This window comes from Diadema setosum, chromosome 3 (assembly GCF_964275005.1).
Source record: "Diadema setosum chromosome 3, eeDiaSeto1, whole genome shotgun sequence".
Lineage (NCBI taxonomy): Eukaryota > Metazoa > Echinodermata > Echinoidea > Diadematoida > Diadematidae > Diadema > Diadema setosum.
Genome location: NC_092687.1, coordinates 29,170,425 through 29,198,233, shown reverse-complemented (window position 1 = coordinate 29,198,233; position 27,809 = coordinate 29,170,425). Strand labels below are relative to the sequence as shown.

General features: G+C 37.7%; 1 protein-coding gene across 1 annotated transcript in view; it reads right to left on the bottom strand.

Moving 5' to 3' along the window:
• LOC140246758 (uncharacterized) overlaps window positions 1–27,809 on the bottom strand; it is a 146,118-nt gene that overhangs the window by 97,548 nt on the left and 20,761 nt on the right. The window contains exons 4-6 of the mRNA XM_072326094.1: window positions 15,101–15,217; window positions 9,439–9,507; window positions 2,877–4,432 (exon numbers count right to left, since the gene is read on the bottom strand). Coding sequence (XP_072182195.1) covers window positions 2,877–4,432; window positions 9,439–9,507; window positions 15,101–15,217 — 1,742 coding nt within the window. The remainder of the gene's footprint in view (window positions 1–2,876; window positions 4,433–9,438; window positions 9,508–15,100; window positions 15,218–27,809) is intronic.

Below are 27,809 nucleotides of genomic sequence, written 5' to 3'. Positions count from 1 at the left end.
ACAGGATGTAAAGCACCAGAGTAACAGCAATAAAAGGGTTATCTGATTAAGCTGAAATTGAACATGCTCTATCAACACATTCTGTCCATTTATCCTTTCTAAAGTTGTTAGAGTTGAAAGTGAAGAGTGTGCACAGGGTTTTTAAGAAACAAGAAGGGGACTCTAAAGACATAACTAATCACACTATTCTAAAAATGTGTTTGAGATAAACTGCTAAAAAATCACTTCCCTGTCCGCTTTATGATCCTTAACTTTAGTATGATGTAGAAGAAGAGTTGCATTTTCAGAAAATATGAAAAAATCGAGATTGGCAGGTTTGACCCATTTCACCTATTTTCAGTCCTCACACCAAATAAGTGGGTGCGACTTTTTGTTCGTTTTGTGATGGACGGTCACAGGTTGATTTTTGCAAAGTAATTTGCATTTCTATTGTGCTGAATTTATCTTTTGTTCCCATTATTATATGGAAGAGCAAATACGCTTGAGTAACAACTACTCCACTACTTTTGTGTCTTGTAAGAGAAAAACGAATGTGTTCACTCATGCGTAAATTTAACATTTTCATTGATATCTAATCAAATTACCTTTAAAATGGTCTATAAAACACTATTTACAGCCAGATAGTCTATGAGGAAGATAAACTCTTTCTTCTTTTTCTTTCTTTCTTTTTTTTTTTTTGCTGAGTGTATATTAATATATTGGAAAATTGTTAGAGACACGAATTGGACATTTTGTATACTAATATTTTTAATTTCCGCGCAATATGATATGATAAATCAAATGAATGAATATATATGACGAGTGAATGGAAAAATCACAGTTAATGCGCAATTTAAACATAAAAAACAACAAAAACAACTAATATACAACAACAACAAAACAGATAAAATAAGACAAGGGAACAGTTAATGGTATTGTAGTTACAACTATCATAATCGCGCGGAATTCTTTCTCAATCACGCATATATTGATAAATATCTACTACTGAGTATAGGGGTCGTGGATGTAGTCATTTCTAATTATGTAATAAGAATCTGCAAGAGGTCTCAGAGAAATACGAGTAGAAATGGAGTATCACTTCACATCTTGGAACCAAGTTATTAGCACTAGAAAGCATCATTTTATTTAACTATTTGGCATAATGACATTTCACGTCGTGTCTTTGTTTTTGTGAATTTCAGTATGATGTCCGTGTTATTTCTTTTTTCAGTACTCGTAAAAACTCCATACAAAACATATCGTAATATCTTAGTACGCATATATAACACCACTGTGACAGTAATTTTGAATTTCATAAAAAAAAACACACACAACTTAATTGAATTCAGAGGTACGAATTATTGCATTTCACTCTGGGTTTAACCCCCCCCCCCTCCTTCTTTAGAGCACAATATTTCGCCATTCATGAAAAAAATATTAAGGGACTTCAAGTTTATGCAGGGCATTTATAGATATCTGAAACCCCTCTGAGACCTTCAACATCCTCTCAATAGGGTAAGACCCCAAATTCATTTTAGAAGCATTAATATTAGAATTTCAATTTTTGACAGTTATTTTGGCAGTCATTTTGAACATCTCAAAACCCCAAAGAATGCCAAAGTTGCATCAATCAAAGTTGAATACAGCAACTTCGAAATAGGGTTAAGCCACCAATTGTTTTAAATTTTGCACTATTTAGAGGTATTTAGGAAGCCCACATGGGATTTTTTTTTCTTGTCGACTATTTTGGATACCATCTTTAATGTTTCGTCTATCTTGTTTTCAGCAGATTCGGATTAATCATCCCGAGCTACGGTTAAACAATCAAGTGCTTTTAGATTAATCCTCAAGGAGGAAAGTAAAGGGAAATCTCTGTTTTGGGGGTGGGTTGGTTTGGCGGCCATCTTGGATATCTGGAAACCCTCAAGGATGAAAGAGTTGCATCACCCAGGTTTCGATTTAGCATCACCGAAATAGGGCAAAATCATGAAAAAAAAATGGGTGGAGGGAAGAACAAGGTTCAGCCTCTGTCACCCAGACTACTTCTATTGTAACAGTAAAGTCCTGTCTAAGTATATTTCAGGCATATTTCCCCATGCTGAAAATTTCGATAAAGTAATATCTGGGACGAATACAGTATAAATAAAGCATGTTGAGGGAAAGAAAATTCTATTCTATTAATAACACTTCTGACACAAAATGATTTCACAAACATTTTGCACAGGCGTATTCGGTCTCCACGTGAGAGAGAAAGAAAAAAAAATGAGCAGTCTGAAAATAGAGTCATTGATAGCACATTAGAGGAATCACAAAAATCACCAATATCAACAATAAATATCAGCGAGTCCAATAATTTTTGGACGTAAATTGGGACATAGCAAAGCCACAGTAATGAAAGAGTTTCCTCATGCAGATTCGGATTCAAGACCCTGGAAATAGTTTTAGACAGTAATTTATATATATATTTATTTATTTATTTATCAATTTCTCATATGACGACATAAAATTTACAAGAATTTCGAATTCCTGCTACAGTCTTGAATATTTCAAAATCGTCAAGAAAGCAAAAGATGGATTATCTAGAACCGGATTCGGCACTCTTTAAATATAGCACAACTTAATTTTTGTTTCAATTTTTCATCATACATAAGGACTTACATGAATTTCACATGTTTACGGGTATTTAAGCGCCATTGTGAAAATGTTAAATCCCCCAAGAATGAATGTTTGCATAATCGAGATCTTTAAAATCAGCACCCTTGAAATAATGTCAAACTATAAAAAAAAAACAAATCATCGAGTGGATCAAAAAACGCAGTTGAGCCTCCGCCACCGAGACTAATTCGACATAATCGTTCTATGCTTTAGAAATTGATTATTTACTGTGTTTCACTCACCACTTGGTCACATTGCCCAATGAACGCGATTCCTGACTTCGTATGTTCTGACGTATTTCGTAATAGCTTGTATTCTGTCCATTGTTTTCCAACTGCTCTACAAGCCTCCTCTTTATGGCATTCAAACGCAACGTCTACGCAGAAATACTGGTCAGCACACGTTATTAAGCTGTTAATGATATCCATACCGAGTTCGTTCTCCAAAGATGAGGTGAAGTACAATACGTAGCGGAACTCTTTATGTCGACTGAGAAGTTTGTTTTTCGTGTTATTGTACTCGGTGCGATCATTGGCAAATAAAATACAAATGTATATCCCAGCAATATATTCTTGGAAGAGTCTATGGGGAAACGAAACCGTTGAATCGACAAAGGATGAGATGTTGGCATCCCGCCGACGCTTCCTTTCCATGAAATGTTTTTGTATTGTTAGAACACCCACTTTGCAGCATGTTTCCATGGAATCCTTGCATTGCTCGAATCGTTCTTCAAGAAATGAACTCTCCCTATCTAGTAATCCACAAAAAGCTATCTCACTTATGTTTTTGATTGCCCTATCAGCTTCCTTAACATGCTCCTTAGAGAGGTCAACTTGTACATTTCTACAAAACTTTGATGCGTAGTGATCTTTCAGAAAAGAAAACATTTCTCGAAAGATCTCAGAAAAGGTTTTCATTTTTTGCAGTGCTCTTCGTCTTTCGTCAGTGAATTCTTTCCACATGAGACAAAGCATGGCACAGTAGATAGGAAACGGTGCCATGTTATCACGGATAAAATCATTTTCTTCCAGGAAGCTGAGCAAGGTTTCTGCATGAGCGTCCTCCCTTCTTATTCGAAAGTACCGTTTGATATACGCACTGAAATTCTCCTTTTTAAATCCATCTAAGCTAATAAAAGTATAATCTTCTGAGAGAGTCCTGGTCAAAGTGAAGTCATGCTTTCTCCATGGCCTTGTGGTCACTATTAACTTACATGACTCATATTGCTGTAATGCTAAAATGCGAATGAACTCACTACGGCTATTTTCTTCTATCTTCTCGTTAAACTCGTCAAAACCATCAAGGACAATGAGAACACTTTCTAGATTTGTTGAAATGTAGTTGTCTATCTGTGCTGGTGTAGCTGTGTTTGAGTCAGAGAGATATCTGTCCAAAACACTACCGATAGTTTTGTCGGCAGTTACACTTTGAAGAGGAATTACGATTAACAGATCCAGATCCCTTAGAATCTCCCCCTGACTCCAGTCCCAGGCAATTTTTGCACATAGCGTTGTTTTACCGACACCTCCCTCACCCTGGATCAGGAGGCGCTTCGAAAGATATCCGCTTGCATGATCGGCCAAAAGGCGTTCGAACGTTGTTGATCTTTTCTGCATTCCATCTTGGTCTATCAAACATGCTATACAGACATTTGTATAAATGTCATCCAAATCCACACATTGCATAAAGTTGACTGGATTCACATTGACCTTGCGGTATGTCTTACGGTAATAAGCCTTTAGCTCTCTTTTGAATTGGTGCACTTGCTCCTCCGTGAGAGATGAACCGCAAGATGATTCTTGGAAGTGAAGAAATCGGACAGAGATAATAGGCGTTAATGAAATGTAGTATACGTGATCGTGCATAACAAAACCACCAATAAGTAGACATGCAAGTTTATCTGGTTAGCCGCAAATTCTGTAAGAACAGGCTCAACAGAAACTTAGTTTTTTTCCAAAATATTTGTATCTAATAGAAATTCCCTTAGATCAGAAAACTAAATGGTTCCAGAGAGGCATGACTGCTAGAAAGTTTACAGAGATTACCCAAAATTACTCGCCTTAATCCATGAACACTCTCAATCTCTAATTCCATTAAAACTCGAATCCGTGATAGGATATATAGTGATGGTCTTGATGACATTGTTGAACACATGAGTTGGACAATTTAATACTTATGAATCAATTTATTTCGGCATATGATGTTATATTTTATATACATGTAAGTTTACGCAAACACATATAATATATGCACATAATATGTGTATAAAGATGTGACGGTGCATCACAAAACCAGCAAAAAGTCACACAACTTGATTTAATGTGAGGACTCAAAAGAGATGAAACTTTTTAACCAAGTCAATCTTGAGTTTCTTTTTTTTTCTAAAAGAGCTGTTCTTCTTTTAAAGTATTCCTCAGTATAGTATCAAAGTTGGCATCAATCATAAAAAAAGATGTGTTAACAGAGCATGCTAAATTTCAGTTTAATCTTATAATCTCTTCATTATTGTTGTTCCTGTGGTTTACATCCAGGTATTTCTTTGTCCCATTCATCATACAGCTGGCAAAGTTTGGTAAAGTTTCAGCGAATGAATATACCCAGTACTTCAGAGCCTCTTTTCTCCATTCAAATAGGATAGTAGAGACCATGTATGAACTGTGGTATGCTTTAACTATACAAAGTCCAGTCGCTGTAAAAACTTCTCAAATTTACCCTTAAATGAAAATCCATATCTGGCGACTTTTTCTTGGTTTTGTGATGCAGGGTGACATACACAGTATATACAATATATTTAAGACATTTATATCACGAGTGGGTGGAAAAATCATAGGTACTAACTCGGCGTTAACATGAAAAAAAAAATACACAAACCGAGAAGCGAGTACAAAAGATGGCAGTTAATTGTTCAGTATCTATATACAAATATAAAAATCCAGCAGAAGGCTTTTGAAATTACCCGCATATTGATATAGACGGTAATTGATGCATTAATTTCTAACGTTGTAAATACAACACTCGTCAAATCTCATTAAAATACAAGGCAGGCTGCAGAGAAGTACCAGATAAGTTGCAACACTAAATACCAGCAGACCATAATACTATAACTCTGTTGATAACGAAAATGGATTAACTTCACATTTTCGGAACCATTTTATTGGCGATTACAAAGCACATATTTTACAACTATTTGGCATAAATAAATTTCAGTAGTACGTATCTTTGTCTTCGAAAGTTTCAGTATGATGTGAATATCTCAAATATATTCAGTATGTGAAGAATTTCCATTCGAGACATATCGGGATATTTTAGTACATATGACATGACAGTGGTTATGATGTCATTGAGTTTTGGTTTATTTGACAAAACTGAATTGAATTAAAAAATGCGAATAATTATTTCACCGTTGATTCAATCCCCCGCTTCAGTTTCCAGCACAATATTTCAACATTTATGTATATATATATATATATATATATATATATGAAGAGTTTGTTTGCAAAAACCGATAAGTCCATTTTTTAAGATTTTGAAGTACGGTCTCTGTCATAAAGTACAAAATAATACCTTTTAAATGATATACTGGTCACTACATATAAAGGAAGAAGCAAAAATGTTCTTATTATTCTCTTTATTTTTCTTGCCCTTTAATCGTAAATATCTCCATTTGGCAAATATGGACTTATCGGTTTTTGCGAACAAACTCTCCATATATACATATATGAATATTAAGGAATTCCTTTTGTACATGCAGGATATTTTTCTTTTCTCAAAAAGGAAATTGCGCACCCTTTACATGGGGTTAAACCATATTTTTCCCCATTTTTACCATTAAAAAGAAATATCGATATTACACGTACAATCTTTGACAGTTATTTTGGCTGTCACCTAGAACATCTCAAAATTCTAGGTAAAGAATGTAAAAATTGCATCAAGCAGACGCGGTCGTAGCGCCCTCGATATAGTGTAAAATCTCAAATTTTACAGTATTAAGAAGAAAATATAGGGCCTACATGGAATCTTCTGTTTCTCCTGGCCACTTTGGCGGCCATTTAATATCTAAATCCTAATGGATGCAATAGTTGTATTGTGCAGATTTGGAATAAGCACCCTGAAAATCTTCAAGCGCAAGAGTGGATTCAGGAATTCCGTAGAGAGCGGGCGCCCTTACAAAATTAAATGGGGAGGGACGAATGCACCCAAGCCCCATTTTTTTTTTCTCTCTTGATTTTGTTTGTAATTTTATCCTTCAGGAGGAAAGTAAAGTGAATTTTTCGTTGTTTTTTTTTTTTTGGTACTTTTATTTAACGCCATTTACGATGAGACATGGGGTCTACAGTGGAATTTCCGTTTTGGCGGCCATCTTTAATATCGTACAATCCTGAAAGATGCAAGAGTTGTATACTTGCAGATTTGGAACCAGCATCCTTGATACAGGGTATAACTGTCAAAAGTTTTGAATTTGACCCTTTAAATGGAAATGCATATATATTTCTGTTCTTTGGCGGCCATCTAGAATTTCTCTTATTCTTTCTTTCTAAAGTTGCACCATCCAGACTCGGGTTCAGCACCCTCGAAAAAAGGGCAAAAACACCTTCCGATTTCAATTTTCACCATTTAGAAGGAAATTGGCCACATTTGATATATCAAAAACTCTCAGGGATGGAAGAGTAGCATCATCTATATTCAGATTGAGACCCTCCAAATAGGGTAAAACTATCATCTGGTTTCAATTTTTCACCATTTAGAAGGAAATTCGTGGAAATGTCGTTTTGATGGCCATCTTGGCTGCCGTCTTGAATATCTTAATCTCTCAAGGATGCAAGAGTTGAATCAACCTAATTAGGTTTCAGCACCATTGAAATAGGGTAAATCGATCAATTGCTTTCAAATTTACACCACTTAGAAGGAAATATATAAAAATTTCCGTTTGTGGCTGTCATTTCGACGGTCATCTTGATCATCTAAAAACCTCAAGGATTTAGGAGTTCCATCATCCAGATTCAGATTTTGTGCCCTCAAAATAAGGTAAAACCATCAAAAAACAAAGGGTGGACGGTAAAATTAGTTTAAGTCTCTGGCACCCTGATTATATCTGTGCATCTTTATTTCTGTCCATTATCTTAATAATGTTGAGTACGCTCACACTATAAGGTTCTTGTAAAAGCTTACAGTACTCTTATGGATGACACTGTTTTCTTGGTCGATACGACGAAGAAATCAAATATGTCACTTTCTTTTTTAGAATAGATTTCCATTTTCATGCAAATCTTGCCAGTGACGAGACATTTTTACGACTAAGTTTTTAACTCATTGCGAACATGCGTTTTGATGTAGCTATTTTTAAACCAAATTATGTGCTTCTGTAAGGTGTATAGTGTCGTCCGGACTTTTTCTAAATATCTAAAAAGCTGCATCGTACCATTTATTTTGTTCAATCATGTTTATATTTCATGTGATATTTCTTCAACAATTTACCTCAAATATAAAAATAGTTTTTGATTTGTCTTTCAGTGATGCCTGAACGATCACTCTTTATCCATTTGTATGTGTTTTTTGTTCAATATGATTTTTTTTTCCTCCGAATGATCTTAAATCTGAAGAAATAACCGCAAGATGCAGGTAGTTCTTTTTTAACACTCGCTTTATAATAGTCCAAGACAGGAATTACATTTTCATTTGAGACATCTTGACCAGATTGTTGGGTAATCATTTGCCTTGGGAAGAATGACCTGTAGAAATCCTTAACTTGCCAACTCACAAGACGTGCTTTTGAGTGGGTGGACCGGGAGCGTTGTATGTACTGTAGTAATAAGTCACTGTATGTTCAAATTCTGCTAAACCATGTCATATTTTAGTGAACGTCTTACAAAAATGATTTGTTTTTTCAGCATCAATACAAAAACTACACACATTTTACTCACAATTTCCTTTTGGTTTTGAATGAATTTCTAAAAGGTTAGTGTGGAGTGATGTAGCTCGGATTGTGATTTACAGTATCTAACTGTAATATCAACCTACAGTAAATTACTATGTGGAAGGATTGTCAGTGATTTACTGTAAGTTTTCCGAGTTTTCAGTGATTTACTGCCAAAAGGACTGACAGTAATTTACCAAAATTTATTGCAAAGTTAAAATAAAGTAAATAACTCTGTATCTGGGTTAACAGTAATGTACCCTTATATTTAAGTAATAATTTGCGGAGTGCGAGGTTGTTTAATGCCCAATTATTTCAGATATGCCTCCAACAAATACTCATTCGAAACAAAGACGATGACGATTAATGGTTCTTTTTTTTCTAATTTTGATGTATGAAATGATCACAAGATTTATGTTGCTCTCAGGCAATCACGTAATCACTGATGTAAGTTGCTTTCTTATGACAGAGAAATAGCAGTGACCGAAGTAGACAAAAAAAAATAAAAATTTAATTAAAAACTAAACAAGCAATTACTATCAGTTGACAATACTCTTTCCAAAGGAATCCAAAAACTGATAAGTCCATTTTTGAGGATTTTGAAGTACGGTCTCTGTCATAAAGTACAAAATGATACCTTTTAAATGATAATTATTGGTCACTACATAATAAAGGTACATTTTTGAAGTTATGGTGAAAAGAAGCGAAAATGTTCTTATTATTCTCTTTATTTTTCTTGACCTTTAATCGCAAATATCTCCATTTGGCAAATATGGACTAATCGTTTTTTGCCAACAAACTTTTCATTTCTTCCCCCGATCATGCAAAACATTAGTGTGATCATATGGGCAAATGTTATCCTGTATAAGATTAGATTGAATTTTCCATACCCATTATAAGTCCTTGCACGTCACATTGATGTCTTTCACGTTGTCTGCGACAGGTAATACAGCAAGACACTGTGAATCCAAACGACATAACACATGATAGTGAGTACATAAAGAGCAAAGATTTTTGTAAAGGTACATATAAAAAAAAATCGATCGGTATCACAAATACATATTAATGGTGATTCCATCAAAACAGTATTTTCACACGTTTAGTCTCTTCCCAAATAGACACCTACTTTGTATATTTGACAATAGCAATTCAGGAGAATAGTATCTAATTTCACATTCACTTAGACTTAGCAGTAGCTATTGAGCATTCGATTACACACCATCGTAACAAAAAAAAATGACGACATTCAGTCAGTTATGTTTTTCTTTCATTTTCTTGTGATTACGTGATGAAAATAGTTAAGCAAGGAGATGAGGGTAACGTTGCTATTGGTGTATTTTATTTTTGCAAAAGTCTTTTGATATGATAAATAATGGAATTTGGCTCATAAATCAAGAAACTAAGGCAAACGTGGATTACCATAGATTGGTTTCTCAATTATTTATCAAACTGGCTTCAATACTAATGATATGGAAATTGAATGTCTGCACGGCATCCTAATTATCGTGTTGTTATGGTAATATATCTGGACATCTTAATAAGCACTAAGCACAAAAGTGTATTCCACTTTCCTTTTTGGAGTTACTTTTCATGAAAACATATTGAGATCGTCTCTTCTTCAATGAAAAGAACACGTGAAATTATATTAGATTAGAAACTCATATGTACACAAAATTTTCTGAAATCGGTGTTAAGAATCTGATCTTTATATACCAAGAACATTTATCTCCAAAATTTGACATCTGAAATCACGAGAACCAAATGTCAGGTTTAGATCACAGGGAGAAACTTAGCGTTGTTTTTGTTTTTTGTTTTTGTTTTTACATACTGACTATAATCCAGTTAGATGTTACCCTATAGGCAGTGGGATTTACCGGAAGCCAAACCACACTGATCAGGATCTCATCATCCGCATGTGCATATTAAAGTTACAATAATTTAAACACTGTGTAGGGGTGACACGAAAAAAAAAAAAAATACCTCTTGGGCAGTGAAGGAAGACAACTTCCACTTCATGACGGTTCTCTCCCTCTATCTCTCTCTCTCTCTCCCTCTCTCGAACGAACGAATTGGAGACATCCTCGGTGGGCTTTTAATACGGTGAGCCAGACAAAAAAAAAAAAAAACAATTCCAACACCATCACAGATTCTACAACACCATCACAAGAACAAATACTAGTCTCTTTGTAACGTCAAAATTTAGTATATCAAAAATTAACTTTAACCCCACTATAGGACGCCACCTCAATGCCAAATGACAAAACGGAGGGAAAAAAATCACATATCTCGTGCATAGGATTCCTTGCCATGAAAGATATTTGAAAGTGCTAATCATATTATGTGATTATCGAAATAGAACTCTCATTTAGGACCACAATCCTTGATCAGAGACGGCAAACCTCCACATCCTCTAAAGTTCCATCAAAGTACCTCCAAATCGAATTTCCAAACTATGACGTTGACCTAGATGAGACGGATTACCTGCAAACGATTGTTCGATACTTTGAAAGAGGAGTTTAAGTTTAAGTCTACATCACGGCCTACAAGCCTTCTCTCAACAAGGAGAGGGGGAGGGGGCTTCAAACTTCTAATATCTATCATGACTGTTGCGACACGGATTGTCGTCCCTACACGGATTGTCGCCTCCTGCTCGGGGCGACAATCCGTGATGGGCGTTGGCGGCATGGATTGTCGCCCCCTACACGGATTGTCGCCCGCCCTCGAAGCACATTTTGCTGGGTAATATCGTTCTGGACATAATCATTGAAATACTAACACATAACTTACATGGCTACATCCATGCAAACATGCCATGTAGAAAGTCATGGTGAGGTTTCAAGGAAGTGTGTATGTGCGCGTGCACATGATAATTTAGTGTCCGTTTGTGCGTGTGCGTGTGTGTGTGTGTGTGTGTATGTGTGTGTGTGTGATGGAAGAATGTGTTTATTATGTCAGTTTTTTTGCGTATGTGTTTTTTAGCTGCGCGTGGGGAGGGATATCTAGTAAGCTGTTGCTGGCATAAACATTAATATTGATTTTATCAGCAGCTTTGAATTTGATGAGTTTGTTTGGCAGATTTGTATATGAATTCGGAGTGGAGCTTGCGTGCGGGCGGATGCTGCTTTTCTGCATACGGTCCATTATATCTTATTTATCAACATTGGGAAATCGTTTCATCAGGAAGGATGTGGTATCGGTTCGGGTGTGCGTCGGTATGTGGGAAGGGGGTTACATTTCGTTATTGCAAAAGTTTGTTATTCTGAAGGCTCATTCGTCCGAAGGCTCATTCGTCCGAAGGGTCATTATTCCGATCAGGCTATTCCGAATTTCATTTTTAGATCAACGAACCACTAGGTATAGGGAATTGTGTGTTTCGGATAAATGAAGCCTCGGAAAAAAACGAAAGTTCGGAATAACGAGCCTTCGTGTGTGTGTGTGTGTGTGTGTGTGTGTGTATGTATGTATTTGGGTCGGTGAATGTGGGTGTGGGATGATTTAGGTATTGTTTAATCAGGGGTTGGTGGGTTGGGGATTGGATTTGAAGAAGGATAGTTATAAATGGTATGAAGGATGTTGGTATATAGGATTTGATATTTAGAATAGATGTAGGCCCTAGATTTGTTTCGGTTTGGGAGGGGAGGGGGTGGTGGGGTTTTTTATGACTGATTTCATTCTAGATTTGTGTAATATATTGTGTGTGGTTTTTTTTTTTAATGTATATGCCTTTTTAAGCAAGAAGGTGTTACATGATCCAAACCAATATATTCAAGGAATTAGGTTTGGTAGGGCCCTATACATGTCAAAACTTTCTCGTGAAGAAATTATTAGTAGGGTTGGTCTATAATCGAGTTATCTATGTTGAAGTGAGATTATTTGTGGTATAAATTGACACATGGATTTGCTTTTGTTTCGAATTGCCATTTGTAACTTTTTTTGTTCATGTTGCACCCAGAATGGGTCGATTTATGAATGATTTGAATGAAATCAATAAATATTAAGGAAAAAAGTGTTGAGTTGGTTTGTTTGCATTATGAGGTTTGTTTGAGTGTTTGTTGGTGTTTGTTTGTATTACGTGTGTATTAGCGGTGTGCAATGGCAGTTCGTTTGTGCTAAAATCAAGTAACGATTGACAAATTGTTTACGGCATAAATCATGTCAAACCTATTCTGGGACAAAGAATAGTGGTATGGACGTTCTAGTTTATAAGACTGATGGAAGAAAATGACTGCAGGGAAAAATGAACAAAGACAAATAACATTTGGGGAGGGTACCTCCCTCGTATGTATTTTCTCTCGGTCTCTCTCTCTCGCCTAGCCCGCCTCACCGCTGATATTTGGTTGACACACCCATACTATTTTTAGATCAACGCTGGTGTGGATTCTTTAAACACGTGCTCATACACTCTGAAGGCGTTTGTATTGCCTCAGTAGCGCCACTATATTCCACATACACACGTAGACATACAGGCACACGTATACACACAGACAAACAAACCACTACCACTATGTAACCACCACACATGCACAGTTTCTACATATTGTATCATTATACTCCAAACACACACACAAACACACACACACACAACAAATCATACACATCACATATCATGCAGCTCACAATACACACACACACACACACACACACACACACATACGCATAACTTACCAGTCATACCCATCCCACCAAAGCTTAACACCGGAGGAACCACCCCGAGCCCGGGGCGACAATCCGTGTCGCAACAATTTTTTTTGCCAACACGGATTGTCGCCTTCGAGGTCAAAAACTGGGAACTGCACAAGCGTCACGGATTGTCGCCAGGCGACAATCCGTGTAGGGGGCGACAATCCGTGCCGCCAGCGCCCGTCACGGATTGTCGCCCCGAGCAGGAGGCGACAATCCGTGTAGGGGCGACAATCCGTGTCGCAACAATGACCCTTCATCGACTGTCACGTGGTCAAGGTGAAGACCGGTTATTCTCATGTAGGCTATACACCTGAGAGCCGAAAATTTCGGAGTGAGACATTTTGTGCTGAGATCAAAAGTTAAACACCAATTTCAATTCGAATTGTATCTAAGATTAGACAACTTGTGCCTGGACAAATCTTAAAATTATTCTTTAACCCGCTTATACTTCTCCGAATTACCATTATGATCTAGAGTTTGGAGTTGTGCATACGTGCAGTATTTAGAATCTGTACTTTTATTACAGAAAAAAAGGCATATGTGACCCTACATCACAAAAGAAAAAAAATAGTTAAAGTAGATTCTAAAAGAACAGACTCTAAGCTTTAAAATGATGTATAACTCAATTCAAATGGACTCTTCTAACCTATCTAAATATTGGAAAGAAAAGACACACACTGAAAAGTGTGAACTGAGAAAACAGGCTCTGAAGTACAGGGTGTATTCAAGCTCTCAATCTTTACCAAGCTCTGCTTGCTGTGGGATGAATGGAACAAAAAACAGGTTGTTGACCACCGGAGCAACAACAATGAAGGGATTATCAGATTAAGCTGAAATTAAGCATGCTTCATTAGCACATTTTGTACATGATTAATGCCAACTTTCAATGCAGTAGCATTATCCTCTCTAAAGTTATTGGAGTTGAAAGTGAAGAGTATGGACAAGGTTTTTGAGAAATGAAAAGAGGGTTCTATGAGAAACAACTAATTACACTATTCCACCAAAAAGTGTTTGAGAAAAACTGCTGAAAACACAAGTTCCTGTTTGTTTTATGATCCCAAACATTAATACAATATAGAAAAAGACTTGCTGTTTCAGAAATTATGAAAAACTCAAGATTGGGTAGGTTGACCAATTTCACCTATTTTCAGTCCTCACACAAAATCACTGTGTGTGACTTTTTGTTCGTTTTGTGGTGCACGGTCACATATAATCTGCTTCAAAGGACAGGTAGAGCGCATACTATAGCCCGTTATTTCGCAACTTACAAGTGCTATTTGTTTATAGAATATGAAAATTTGTTATTGGAATTCTAGTATTTGACTTCAGTTACCACAATATCCCACACGATGTATGTCATGTGTCTTTTTTTTTGTTTTAAAATTGAATACATGTTAAAATGCTCAAAGTATGAATTATAAACAAGCAAAAAATGGAATCTACAATCGGTTAACAATCGACGTTACAAGAGGATAGCATAATTTGGAGAGGTATGCTAAATGATCTATTAAAGTAACGCTTTTCGGAAATCATTACAAAAATGTCTCTGTTCAAATAGGTAAATGTGTATTTCATAACATAATCTATATAAATATTGCAAAATACGCAATACGATATTTATTGTAAAATGACTGGCCTCCTCTGGCCAGCGTGGAATTTCTGGTTCTTTTATGTTTTCATCATCATCAAAACTCTCTTATTTTTGTATGATTGTATTAATGTCATTGTTCAGTAAATTAAATTAATTTCATTTCATTTCATTTCATTTCATGATAGGTAAATTATGGCACTGTTGTCCAGAAACTTTTGATTTATATAGTTTGCCCAGCTACCTCTTAAATAAATAAATGAAGAAATAAAAGTTCTCACTATTTCGAAGGTAGTGCGCCCGGTACTTCTGCAGAAGTAATCCCGCGACGAGGATGATTACAGCAGTAGACAAACAAATGGCAAGTCCAATGACGAGACCCACATTTTCACGTGTTCCTAAGACATGAGGTCGATATAATTAAAACATTTCCTTCGTTATTTTATTGGAAAAGAAAAGATACAATGAACATGTACACTTGCGTGTAGAGTTACACAGCAGTAGGTAGGCCTATTTAATGTTCCATTATGGTGCCAGGTGAAATGTAAAATATTAACATGTCAGAGGTATATATTTGGGACAGAAATTTGGTGATGGGAACACCATCAATTTATAATGTTTTATATGTGACCCTGTGTCACAAAACTAACAAAAAGTCGTCACATATGGATTTTTAGTTGAGGGCAGATTCTGGAAGAACAGACTCTAAGCTTTAAAATGGTAGATGACTCAATGGGAATGGACTCCTCAAACCTACCTAAATACTAGAAAGAAAGCACACGCTGTGGAAAAGAGCGAACTGAGAAGAGGCTCTGAAGTACAGGGTCTATTCAAGCGCTTTAGCGGGGTTCCCACTATCACGATTAGCGTCATGATTGAAATCGTGGTCTTAATCGTGAAGCAACCTTGGTGATCTTATCAGATCATATTAGAATGTATCAGATCTTGAGGTCAATCGTGGCAATCGCGTTAATCGTAGAAAATTTTTGGACTGTTCAAAAATTTTCTACGATTAACACAATTATCATTTTTTTTTTATCACGATCATGGCATCAGATTATCTTGGATCGTATCAAAGTGCAGCAAATCTTATCTAATCTTGCTTCTTAATTGTGTTGATCGAGTTTGACTTTTTCACTTTCCTTCTGCTTAGCTAGAATTGCACACTAGAAGGTGTGCAATCTGATTGATCAATATTATAATGCATTAATTTTTACTGTTCCACATTGGACAATGCGTCCGGTAAAGTCCGAACGCATGGCTCAAGTATTGTACAGTATCGTACTAAAAATTGAGTATCTGAATATAAAAACGACCCAAGTCCATGGAAGACCATTTCGAGTAAACTTAGAAAAAACTTCATATCTTTTTTATTTGTCCAATGATATTATATTTAACTTTGATGGGAAGGTAACATTGTATATACAAATTAGAACACATAATTATAATTATGAAATTCGACATTTACATTAATTGTGGAGAGGCCATTTCGTGTGATGGGCTTGGGTCGTTCTTTGAATCATATGGACTCGGGTCGTTCTTTGATTCATATACATGATATTCTGCTATAGAGATGAAGGAAGGATGAGAGAGGGCGCAATAATATGAATGTAAAAATGACCCAAGTCCTTCATTCTTACATTCATAAAAGATTTAACTCATCCATTTTAGGCACTTCCGGGGGTAATTAGGATTTATCATTTATACACAAGATGAGTCCATGCATAAGCTACAATTTCCCATGTCAAACTGAATTTGGCCAAAAATTGGACTTAGGTCGTTCTTACACTCAGATCTTCAATTTTAAGGACCCATTTTATAAAAAAAAAGAAACACAGGCCTATATCGTGGAGATTTTGATGCTCTCTTTTAACTCGCCATATACCCTCGTGGATACAAACGGTAAACTCTCTATGTGCCATTGTGGAAACCCCCTGTGTGCCATTTTATTCTGAGACACTAACGTAATGCTTGGAGAAAACGTTCCAGTTTTGTTATCAAGTTTATCTAACTTCTATAGACTTCTGTTAAGATGGACAAATAGTAAGTAAAATTGTAGAGAAAATGCCAAGCTTTTCTTAGATGTGAATTGAATAACAAATCTAAGATTTTTTTACTTTCAATTGACCATTACCTACATCACTGTAAAGGCTTGACTTTTGCACACAAAACTGTGACAGAAACTTTCAATTTAAACGCAAATCCAGTAGGGAATTCCAATCGCTTGATAGTGAATTACCGCTTAAGACCGTGTCACACCTTTCCGGGCAAGCTACGCGGGCTTGTGACGACTAGGTATAATAGTTTCCAGCACGTAGAAGATTTTCTGCGGGCGAACAAGAATGTTTGCCATTATCGCACTTGTTTCTTACCTTATTATTTTACTAGAAACGTGCTACTTAGCTTCTACTTGCGTGCATTACGTGTGACCTGCGTGAGAGCTTTGAAACCGATCCGTTTTCTGTTACGAGCGACTTATTGGTACTGAGAAGTACCTGCGTTGGAGTTGCCTGCGAGGTGCTGCCGGTAAGGGTCTCCTGCTGGTGTTTCGCATGTACCTCTGCGAGCGAACCCCACGACTCACTCGGAACAAGTTTTGAGCATGCTCAAGGCCTTGTCATACCGTATCTGGGGAAGTTTTGCGGTTTGACTTGCGGGGGAAACAAATTTGATACCCGGAGCTCTCCGCAGTTGATCCGCACCTGACAGTACCTAGCGCGTATCTCGCCTGTAGTTGCCCGGAGGTGCTCACGCAAGTCCGATCTAACCGCAGCCAGGTTTTGAGCATGACCAAACCTTTTTCCGGGTGAGTCGCGGGGATGCCCGGAGAGGTCCACGCAGAATGCCAGTAGGAGGCCCTTAGCGGCATCACTTCGCAGGCAACTCCCATGCAGGTACTTCGCAGTCCCCGTATGCAGCCAAGATAATGTCATTCCGTGGGAATTTTGCCATTCCTTCAGAGGAATTCCTTCACTGAGTTGTCAGCCCCCACACGACTGGTACAAAGGTCACACAGTATACCCGCAAGTAGAATTTAAATAGAACGCGTCCAGCAAGTAAGACACATATGCACTGACTCGCCCAAATCCTTGTTCGCCCTCAGAAATTATCCGGTATGCTGGAAAATCCTTACACGCAACAAGCCTGCGTAGCTCGCCCGGAAAGGTGTGACAGGGCCTAAACATGGTTGAGGGTAACAAGATTTGCGTGCACACCTCCGGGTGACTACGGATGAGATACGTGCTAGATACTGTCATGCGCGGCTCATTCCGGGGACATCCGCGTAGTAAAAATTGTTCTTTGCCAGTCGCACACAAGGCTTGCCCGAAAAGGTGTGACACGGCCTTTAAAATGCAAGTTAAATATGTGCGAAGAACGCAATCGTGAGAAACATTTTCATTGTACTGCTGCATTTGACGATTTATCAATCGAATTTAGCGGGTTCGTGCGTTTGAGCAGAATATGCGAAGTTGGCAGGCCGTTGACTGAGTCGGACGTGCAAACGTGTTGCATCATAAAGAGACAAATTCGCACATAATACCGATGCACTCTGTCCTGTTCAGGATTTTGTGTACTGACACACTCAGATTGGAGCATTATTTGTATATGGTAAGTCATGCAATTTTCCATAACCATGTTGACAGAACAATACTATCTATGATCAGTCATAATTATGCACATTTGCACCTGGGACAGTTTTCTCGGCTGACTTGCTACGTCGCACATTTTCGGACGCCATTGTAACAATGTGTAAGGCACAGTCATGCGGAAAGATTGGTTTCATACGTCGCAGATTTCACTGCGTCCTCAATCGGAAGCTCCATATTACCTTTCGAGAGAGCGAACCGAGTGATAAAACACTTTCCGCTGATCGAGTGTAAATGCGATCAAACCAGTACAGACCGGGGGCCCAGAAGATTTATTCAGCTGGAAAGGGTCAAACTTTGTTATGGTCTCATCATTAGGATGTGGTCAAAGGTCAATAAAATGAATTGTTGGCAAGTCACAACCTGTACTTGTAAGCCTAGGGGCCACAAAAAGGGGCCCCAAAAATGCATTTATTCAGCCGAAGGGGGTCACTGACAAAAGTTGGTGGATATTGTTCCTTTGGGTGTACTTATCATGAAATCAGCAATGCCAGCTATTTTATCCTGTACGGGGCCCCAGACAGTAGCGCCAAAGTGCCCCCCCCCCCCCCTACACACACACACACACACACACACACACACATTAATTTTATTCAGTGGAAAAGAGTCACGGCTAATTTCTTGTGCACTGGAAGAAGTACCTATCAGAGATATCCAACCAAACCAGTTATTTTATCCTGTACGGGGCCCCAGACAGTAGCTCCACATACTGTTAATCAGCTGAAAATGGTCTTAAAAATTATTTTGTAATGGAAATACTAGGGCCCACTGAACAGAGATTTCCCAAACACCAAAGCAAGTCATCTTATCCTGTATACGGGGTCCTATAGGCTATATTAGCAAAACACCAAAGAAATTTGCAATGGAAGCATACTTCTGTATAGGGCTCACACGGGTAAATAATTCCCCATAGAGACGTGTGTTAAAATTCAAATTTCAAAAAAAAAATCTGTAAAACAGCTGGGAGAAATGAGGTGTTTCATCTTCACTAACCTGAATAAGTGAGATATTACCTTTAATCCATCAGATTGCCAGGGTGGGTTGTTCTACTCTAATTCTGTCCAGGGGTCCGCAAAGCCAGACTACGAGTTCTTGTCACTCAAAAAATCACCTATTTTCTGTACACGTACCCAATGAAATATAGTCCCCTCAAATTCCATCAGAAAAGCTTTCATCTTCCAACCAAAATGCAGTTTGTAGAGGAATTCATACTCAATATCTACAGCTATTCAGTTTTTTGCCAAACTACATCATTGATTTTTAATTAATTTTTTTCTTAATTTATTTTGGTATCTTTGGTACGAATTTGTGAAGGGGTCTGGGACAGTCCATTTTATTTACAGGTGTGAGCCCTATAGTGGAGGTCATATTTCTTATTTGACTTTTAAACATCATAAATGTGTTTTTTATGATATTTGCCCCTACATCATATGAGAAATTACACTTTCAAGGATTATAAAGCTTCTCAAAGGGACACTTTTAGAAAATCATGCCCTTTATGTTTTTTTTTTTTTTATAAATCTTGCAGTTTTGATCAGTTCTTCATAAGATGAATACATAGTTCCAGGCAGTTATCCTTGATTGTGGGTGTGTCATCACCTTATAGCGTACAAAGTACTTGATAAGACTTTGTTTTGTCAAACAGACTAACTTTATGTATTTTGAGGTGTTTCAGTGGTAGCCAAAACAAAGAAATACATTAAAATAACACAGTCATTCAAAGTTGTGTGATACTGATGACTGACTGTCATGTAAGATCTAGTGACAAGAACATAATATTAAGAAAAGAAATAGTAGCAAGGCAGAGTTGAGGAGGGGGGGGGGAGTAGAGGAGAGAGGTAGAGAGAGGGGAGTAGGGAGGGGAAGGGGAGGGAGGAAGAATTCTGACACAATACAAGATACACAATACAAGATTAACACAGTCATTCAAAGTTGTGTGATACTGATGACTGCTATTTACTAAGATCTAGTACCACAAGAACATAATATTAAGAAAAGAAATTGTAGCAAGGAAGAGTGGGGGTAGAGGAGAGAGGTAGAGGGAGGGGGGTAGGGAGCAGAAGGGGGAGGGAGGAAGAGATCTGACACAATACAAGATACACAGTGCAAGAAGTCATTCAAAGTTGTGTGATACTGATGACTGCTATTTACTAAGATCTAGTACCACAAGAACATAATATTAAGAAAAGAAATTGTAGCTAGCTAGAGTTGGGGGGGGGGGGGAGTAGAGGAGAGAGGTAGAGGGAGGGGGGGGGGAGTAGGGAGGAGAAGGGGGAGGGAGGAAGAGAGATCTGACACAATACAAGATCAACATAAACCAGCAGAGCTTGTATGGGATGAATACTTCCCATAGACTTGCATGTATTGCGTGCATTCTCTACAGGGCTCACACCGGTAAATAATTCCCCATAGAGACGTGTGTTAAAATTCAAATTTCAAAAAATTCTGTAAAATAGCTGGGAGAAATGAGGTGTTTCATCTTCACCAACCTGAATAAGTGAGATATTACCTTTCATCCATCAGATTGCCAGGGTGGGTTGTTCTGCTCTAATTCTGCCCAGGGGTCCGCAAAGCCAGACTACGAGTTCTTGTCACTCAAAAAATCACCTATTTTCCGTACACGTATCCAATGAAATATAGTCCCCTCAAATTCCATCAGAAAAGCTTTTATCTTCCAACCAAAATGCAGTTTGTAGAGGAATTCATACTCAATATCTACAGCTATTCAGTTTTTTGCCAAACTATATCATTGATTTTTAATTAATTTTTTTTCTTCATTTATTTTGGTATCTTTGGTACGAATTTGTGAAGGGGTCTGGGACAGTCCATTTTATTTACAGGTGTGAGCCCTATAGTGGAGGTCATATTTCTTATTTGACTTTTAAACATCATAAATGTGTTTTTTATGATATTTGCCCCTTCATCATATGAGAAATTACACTTTCAAGGATTATAAAGCTTCTCAAAGGGACACTTTTAGAAAATCATGCCCTTTAGGTTTTTTTTTTTTAATAAATCTTGCAGTTTTGATCAGTTCTTCATAAGATGAATACATAGATCCAGGCAGTTATCCTTGATTGTGGGTGTGTCATCACCTTATAGCCTACAAAGTACTTGATAAGACTTTGTTTTGTCAAACAGACTAACTTTATGTATTTTGAGGTGTTTCAGTGGTAGCCAAAACAAAGAAATACATTAAAATAACACAGTCATTCAAAGTTGTGTGATACTGATGACTGACTGCTATGTAAGATCTAGTGACAAGAACATAATATTAAGAAAAGAAATAGTAGCAAGGCAGAGTTGAGGAGGGGGGGGGGGAGTAGAGGAGAGAGGTAGAGAGAGGGGAGTAGGGAGGGGAAGGGGAGGGAGGAAGAGTTCTGACACAATACAAGATACACAATACAAGATTAACACAGTCATTCAAAGTTGTGTGATACTGATGACTGCTATTTACTAAGATCTAGTACCACAAGAACATAATATTAAGAAAAGAAATTGTAGCAAGGAAGAGTGGGGGGTAGAGGAGAGAGGTAGAGGGAGGGGGGTAGGGAGCAGAAGGGGGAGGGAGGAAGAGATCAGACACAATACAAGATACACAATACAAGAAGTCATTCAAAGTTGTGTGATACTGATGACTGCTATTTAATAACATCTAGTACCACAAGAACATAATATTAAGAAAAGAAATTGTAGCTAGCTAGAGTTGGGGGGGGGGAGTAGAGGAGAGAGGTAGAGGGAAGGGGGAGGAGTAGGGAGGAGAAGGGGGAGGGAGGAAGAGAGATCTGACACAATACAAGATCAACATAAACCAGCAGAGCTTGTATGGGATGAATACTTCCCATAGACTTGCATGTATTGCGTGCATTCTCTACAGGGCTCACACGGGTAAATAATTCCCCATAGAGACGTGTGTTAAAATTCAAATTTCAAAAAATTCTGTAAAATAGCTGGGAGAAATGAGGTGTTTCATCTTCACCAACCTGAATAAGTGAGATATTACCTTTCATCCATCAGATTGCCAGGGTGGGTTAATCTGCTCTAATTCTGCCCAGGGGTCCGCAAAGCCAGACTACGAGTTCTTGTCACTCAAAAAATCACCTATTTTCCGTACACGTACCCAATGAAATATAGTCCCCTCAAATTCCATCAGAAAAGCTTTCATCTTCCAACCAAAATGCAGTTTGTAGAGGAATTCATACTCAATATCTACAGCTATTCAGGTTTTGCCAAACTACATCATTGATTTTTAATTAATTTTTTTTCTTAATTTATTTTGGTATCTTTGGTACGAATTTGTGAAGGGGTCTGGGACAGTCCATTTTATTTACAGGTGTTAGCCCTATAGTGGAGGTCATATTTCTTATTTGACTTTTAAACATCATAAATGTGTTTTTTATGATATTTGCCCCTACATCATATGAGAAATTACACTTTCAAGGATTATAAAGCTTCTCAAAGGGACACTTTTAGAAAATCATGCCCTTTAGGGGTTTTTTTTAAAATAAATCTTGCAGTTTTGATCAGTTCTTCATAAGATGAATACATAGATCCAGGCAGTTATCCTTGATTGTGGGTGTGTCATCACCTTATAGCCTACAAAGTACTTGATAAGACTTTGTTTTGTCAAACAGACTAACTTTATGTATTTTGAGGTGTTTCAGTGGTAGCCAAAGCAAAGAAATACATTAAAATAACACAGTCATTCAAAGTTGTGTGATACTGATGACTGACTGCTATGTAAGATCTAGTGACAAGAACATAATATTAAGTAAAGAAATAGTAGCAAGGCAGAGTTGAGGAGGGGGGGGAGTAGAGGAGAGAGGTAGAGAGAGGGGAGTAGGGAGGGGAAGGGGAGGGAGGAAGAGTTCTGACACAATACAAGATACACAATACAAGATTAACACAGTCATTCAAAGTTGTGTGATACTGATGACTGCTATTTACTAAGATCTAGTACCACAAGAACATAATATCAAGAAAAGAAATTGTAGCAAGGAAGAGTGGGGGAGTAGAGGAGAGAGGTAGAGGGGGGGGGGGGTAGGGAGCAGAAGGGGGAGGGAGGAAGAGATCTGACACAATACAAGATACACAATACAAGAAGTCATTCAAAGTTGTGTGATACTGATGACTGCTATTTACTAAGATCTAGTACCACAAGAACATAATATTAAGAAAAGAAATTGTAGCTAGCTAGAGTTGGGGGGGGGGGAGTAGAGGAGAGAGGTAGAGGGAGGGGGGAGTAGGGAGGAGAAGGGGGAGGGAGGAAAAGAGATCTGACACAATACAAGATCAACATAAACCAGCAGAGCTTGTATGGGATGAGTACTTCCCATAGACTTGCATGTATTGCGTGCATTCTCTACAGGGCTCACACGGGTAAATAATTCCCCATAGAGACGTGTGTTAAAATTCAAATTTCAAAAAATTCTGTAAAATAGCTGGGAGAAATGAGGTATTTCATCTTCACTAACCTGAATAAGTGAGATATTACCTTTCATCCATCAGATTGCCAGGGTGGGTTGTTCTGCTCTAATTCTGTCCAGGGGTCCGCAAAGCCAGACTACGAGTTCTTGTCACTCAAAAAATCACCTATTTTCCGTACACGTACCCAATGAAATATAGTCCCCTCAAATTCCATCAGAAAAGCTTTCATCTTCCAACCAAAATGCAGTTTGTAGAGGAATTCATACTCAATATCTACAGCTATTCAGGTTTTGCCAAACTACATCATTGATTTTTAATTAATTTTTTTTTCTTAATTTATTTTGGTATCTTTGGTACGAATTTGTGAAGGGGTCTGGGACAGTCCATTTTATTTACAGGTGTTAGCCCTATAGTGGAGGTCATATTTTTTATTTGACTTTTAAACATCATAAATGTGTTTTTTATGATATTTGCCCCTACATCATATGAGAAATTACACTTTCAAGGATTATAAAGCTTCTCAAAGGGACACTTTTAGAAAATCATGCCCTTTAGGGTTTTTTTTTTTTAAATAAATCTTGCAGTTTTGATCAGTTCTTCATAAGATGAATACATAGATCCAGGCAGTTATCCTTGATTGTGGGTGTGTCATCACCTTATAGCCTACAAAGTACTTGATAAGACTTTGTTTTGTCAAACAGACTAACTTTATGTATTTTGAGGTGTTTCAGTGGTAGCCAAAGCAAAGAAATACATTAAAATAACACAGTCATTCAAAGTTGTGTGATACTGATGACTGACTGCTATGTAAGATCTAGTGACAAGAACATAATATTAAGTAAAGAAATAGTAGCAAGGCAGAGTTGAGGAGGGGGGGGGGAGTAGAGGAGAGAGGTAGAGAGAGGGGAGTAGGGAGGGGAAGGGGAGGGAGGAAGAGTTCTGACACAATACAAGATACACAATACAAGATTAACACAGTCATTCAAAGTTGTGTGATACTGATGACTGCTATTTACTAAGATCTAGTACCACAAGAACATAATATCAAGAAAAGAAATTGTAGCAAGGAAGAGTGGGGGGAGTAGAGGAGAGAGGTAGAGGGGGGGGGTAGGGAGCAGAAGGGGGAGGGAGGAAGAGATCTGACACAATACAAGATACACAATACAAGAAGTCATTCAAAGTTGTGTGATACTGATGACTGCTATTTACTAAGATCTAGTACCACAAGAACATAATATTAAGAAAAGAAATTGTAGCTAGCTAGAGTTGGGGGGAGGGGGGAGTAGAGGAGAGAGGTAGAGGGAGGGGGGAGTAGGGAGGAGAAGGGGGAGGGAGGAAAAGAGATCTGACACAATACAAGATCAACATAAACCAGCAGAGCTTGTATGGGATGAATACTTCCCATAGACTTGCATGTATTGCGTGCATTCTCTACAGGGCTCACACGGGTAAATAATTCCCCATAGAGACGTGTGTTAAAATTCAAATTTCAAAAAATTCTGTAAAATAGCTGGGAGAAATGAGGTATTTCATCTTCACTAACCTGAATAAGTGAGATATTACCTTTCATCCATCAGATTGCCAGGGTGGGTTGTTCTGCTCTAATTCTGTCCAGGGGTCCGCAAAGCCAGACTACGAGTTCTTGTCACTCAAAAAATCACCTATTTTCCGTACACGTACCCAATGAAATATAGTCCCCTCAAATTCCATCAGAAAAGCTTTCATCTTCCAACCAAAATGCAGTTTGTAGAGGAATTCATACTCAATATCTACAGCTATTCAGTTTTTTTGCCAAACTACATCATTGATTTTTAATTAATTTTTTTTTCTTCATTTATTTTGGTATCTTTGGTACGAATTTGTGAAGGGGTCTGGGACAGTCCATTTCATTTACAGGTGTGAGCCCTATAGTGCGCAACAGCGATGACCAAATCACGAAAACCAGTCATTTCATCCTGTACTGGGCTCGGTACAGTAGCCATAAAGTGCCCATCCCCCACATATTATGACATCATTTAGCTGAAAAGAGTCATGGTTGTTTTTCTTGCACAATCGAAGTAGGCCTTAGTATACATCATAGAGACCCAAAACATCAAGCCAGTTAGGTTTTCCCAGCAAATTTCGCACTTTTGTCGGTTCATTTGATAGAAGGTTCATTCAATTTTTAGCACAACCCTTGTTATCGCACAGTCTGTCTTTCAAAATTGTAACGTGCGTTCAATTTAGCATTTCGATCAATGAAATTTGCATATAATTATGTGGCTTTCGAATTTGTCAAATGGGTATTCAAATTGGCTGGTACTCTATACATGTAAATTCATTCAAATTCGCCTTGACTTGCCGAAAAGGGTGTTTCAGTAATTCAATTTCGCGAAAGACAGTCAAATTCAAAACGCGTTCATTCAAATTTACATCATGCTATTTTTTTTAAAGAGGTGAGAACATTTTAACGTGTCTTTCTATGTGACTTTTTGTTTCATCCATATACTGTTAAGCAGTAAAAGTATCATATTTTTTTACGTTGTATAACTCGATTTTGTTGGTTTGTAACGCCCATTCTTTCATACATGTCATAATAGCCCTACGTGTACCAGTACTGCAGATTAACTTTATCTTTTTATAGTCATGACAGCACAATAGATACAGACGTATATCTCTACAAGACATAGAAAGAATAAAAAAAAAACGGTTTTTAAAGTCTTTTAAACGAATACGAAACATGAGATGTTATGATGCTTACAAAACAATAGCTACGATGAAAGAAAATAAGGAAAGACGTAAAGCATGAACATATTTGCTATAAATAAATTGACTGCAGAACATGGCAAATTGGATGCCCAGAAATCAATTTGAATGAACGAGCGCAGCATACATGATCACGTGACTATATCATTATGAAATTATAAATGAACGGATAGTGAAATGGTGCTTGTCTTATGAATTTCAGTTGAAAAAGTGTCATTTAGAATAAGGTTAGAGGTAATGTGAATGTTCCGAAATGAATTTGAATGAAGAGATCATGAAATTGAAATACCATGTCATCTAGGCTAAATTTTGCTAAATTGAATGCAGCAATAAGGAATTGGATTGAAAGAGGGGCGAAAATTGGACCGGAAAACCAATATACTGTGCAGGGCCCTTGACAGGTATAACCCCAAGGTATTCCCACCCCATATAAATTAGGAGCTTTGAGGTGAAAAGTGTCGACGTATGCCTAATTTCCTTGGCAGTGGAAGTAACAGCTGAGATACCTAAAACACCAAACCCATGCAGTTATTTCTATTCTTTAAGGGGCCCCCAGCAAGTAGCTGGAAAGTGCTCCGGTATTATTTCATTTCAAGTTAAAAGAATCATTGCTAAAATTTCTTTTGCAATGGAAGTAATACACAACGAGGTATAATATCAAAACACCGAAACAAGTTATAGCTGTACGGGGCCCCACACAGTATTCCTAAAGTGCAACCACATGTGATTTTATTTGGCTATTAAGCTCCCGTTCCACTATCATGATCTGCCAGATCGGGAGAGAGCGGCAAAAGTGTACGGGGACCGGGAGCATCGTAGCAATAGCGTTTGGGTGACGGGGTTGGATCTGGCAATTTTACAGGTCGGGAAGAAATTTTGGACCTGTTCAAAATTTCTTCCCCATCTCCCCATCAAGATTGACCTATTTTGACACCTTGAATCGTAGTTCAAACGGGGAGAGCGTAGTGACAGTGAAAATACCGCGGGATGAGCGTAACAATTCCAGGTTTTTCTGAGCGTAGTAACAGCGGCACAAGAACGGGAAGTGAACTAGACACCGACGTGGTCCCGCTGCTGCACTGTTTTCGTGATCAAAGCACGACCTTCCCGCTTTAACGACGCTCTCACTAAGTTCTCTACTCTCGTATAAAATCAAGGCCTGTTCTTACGA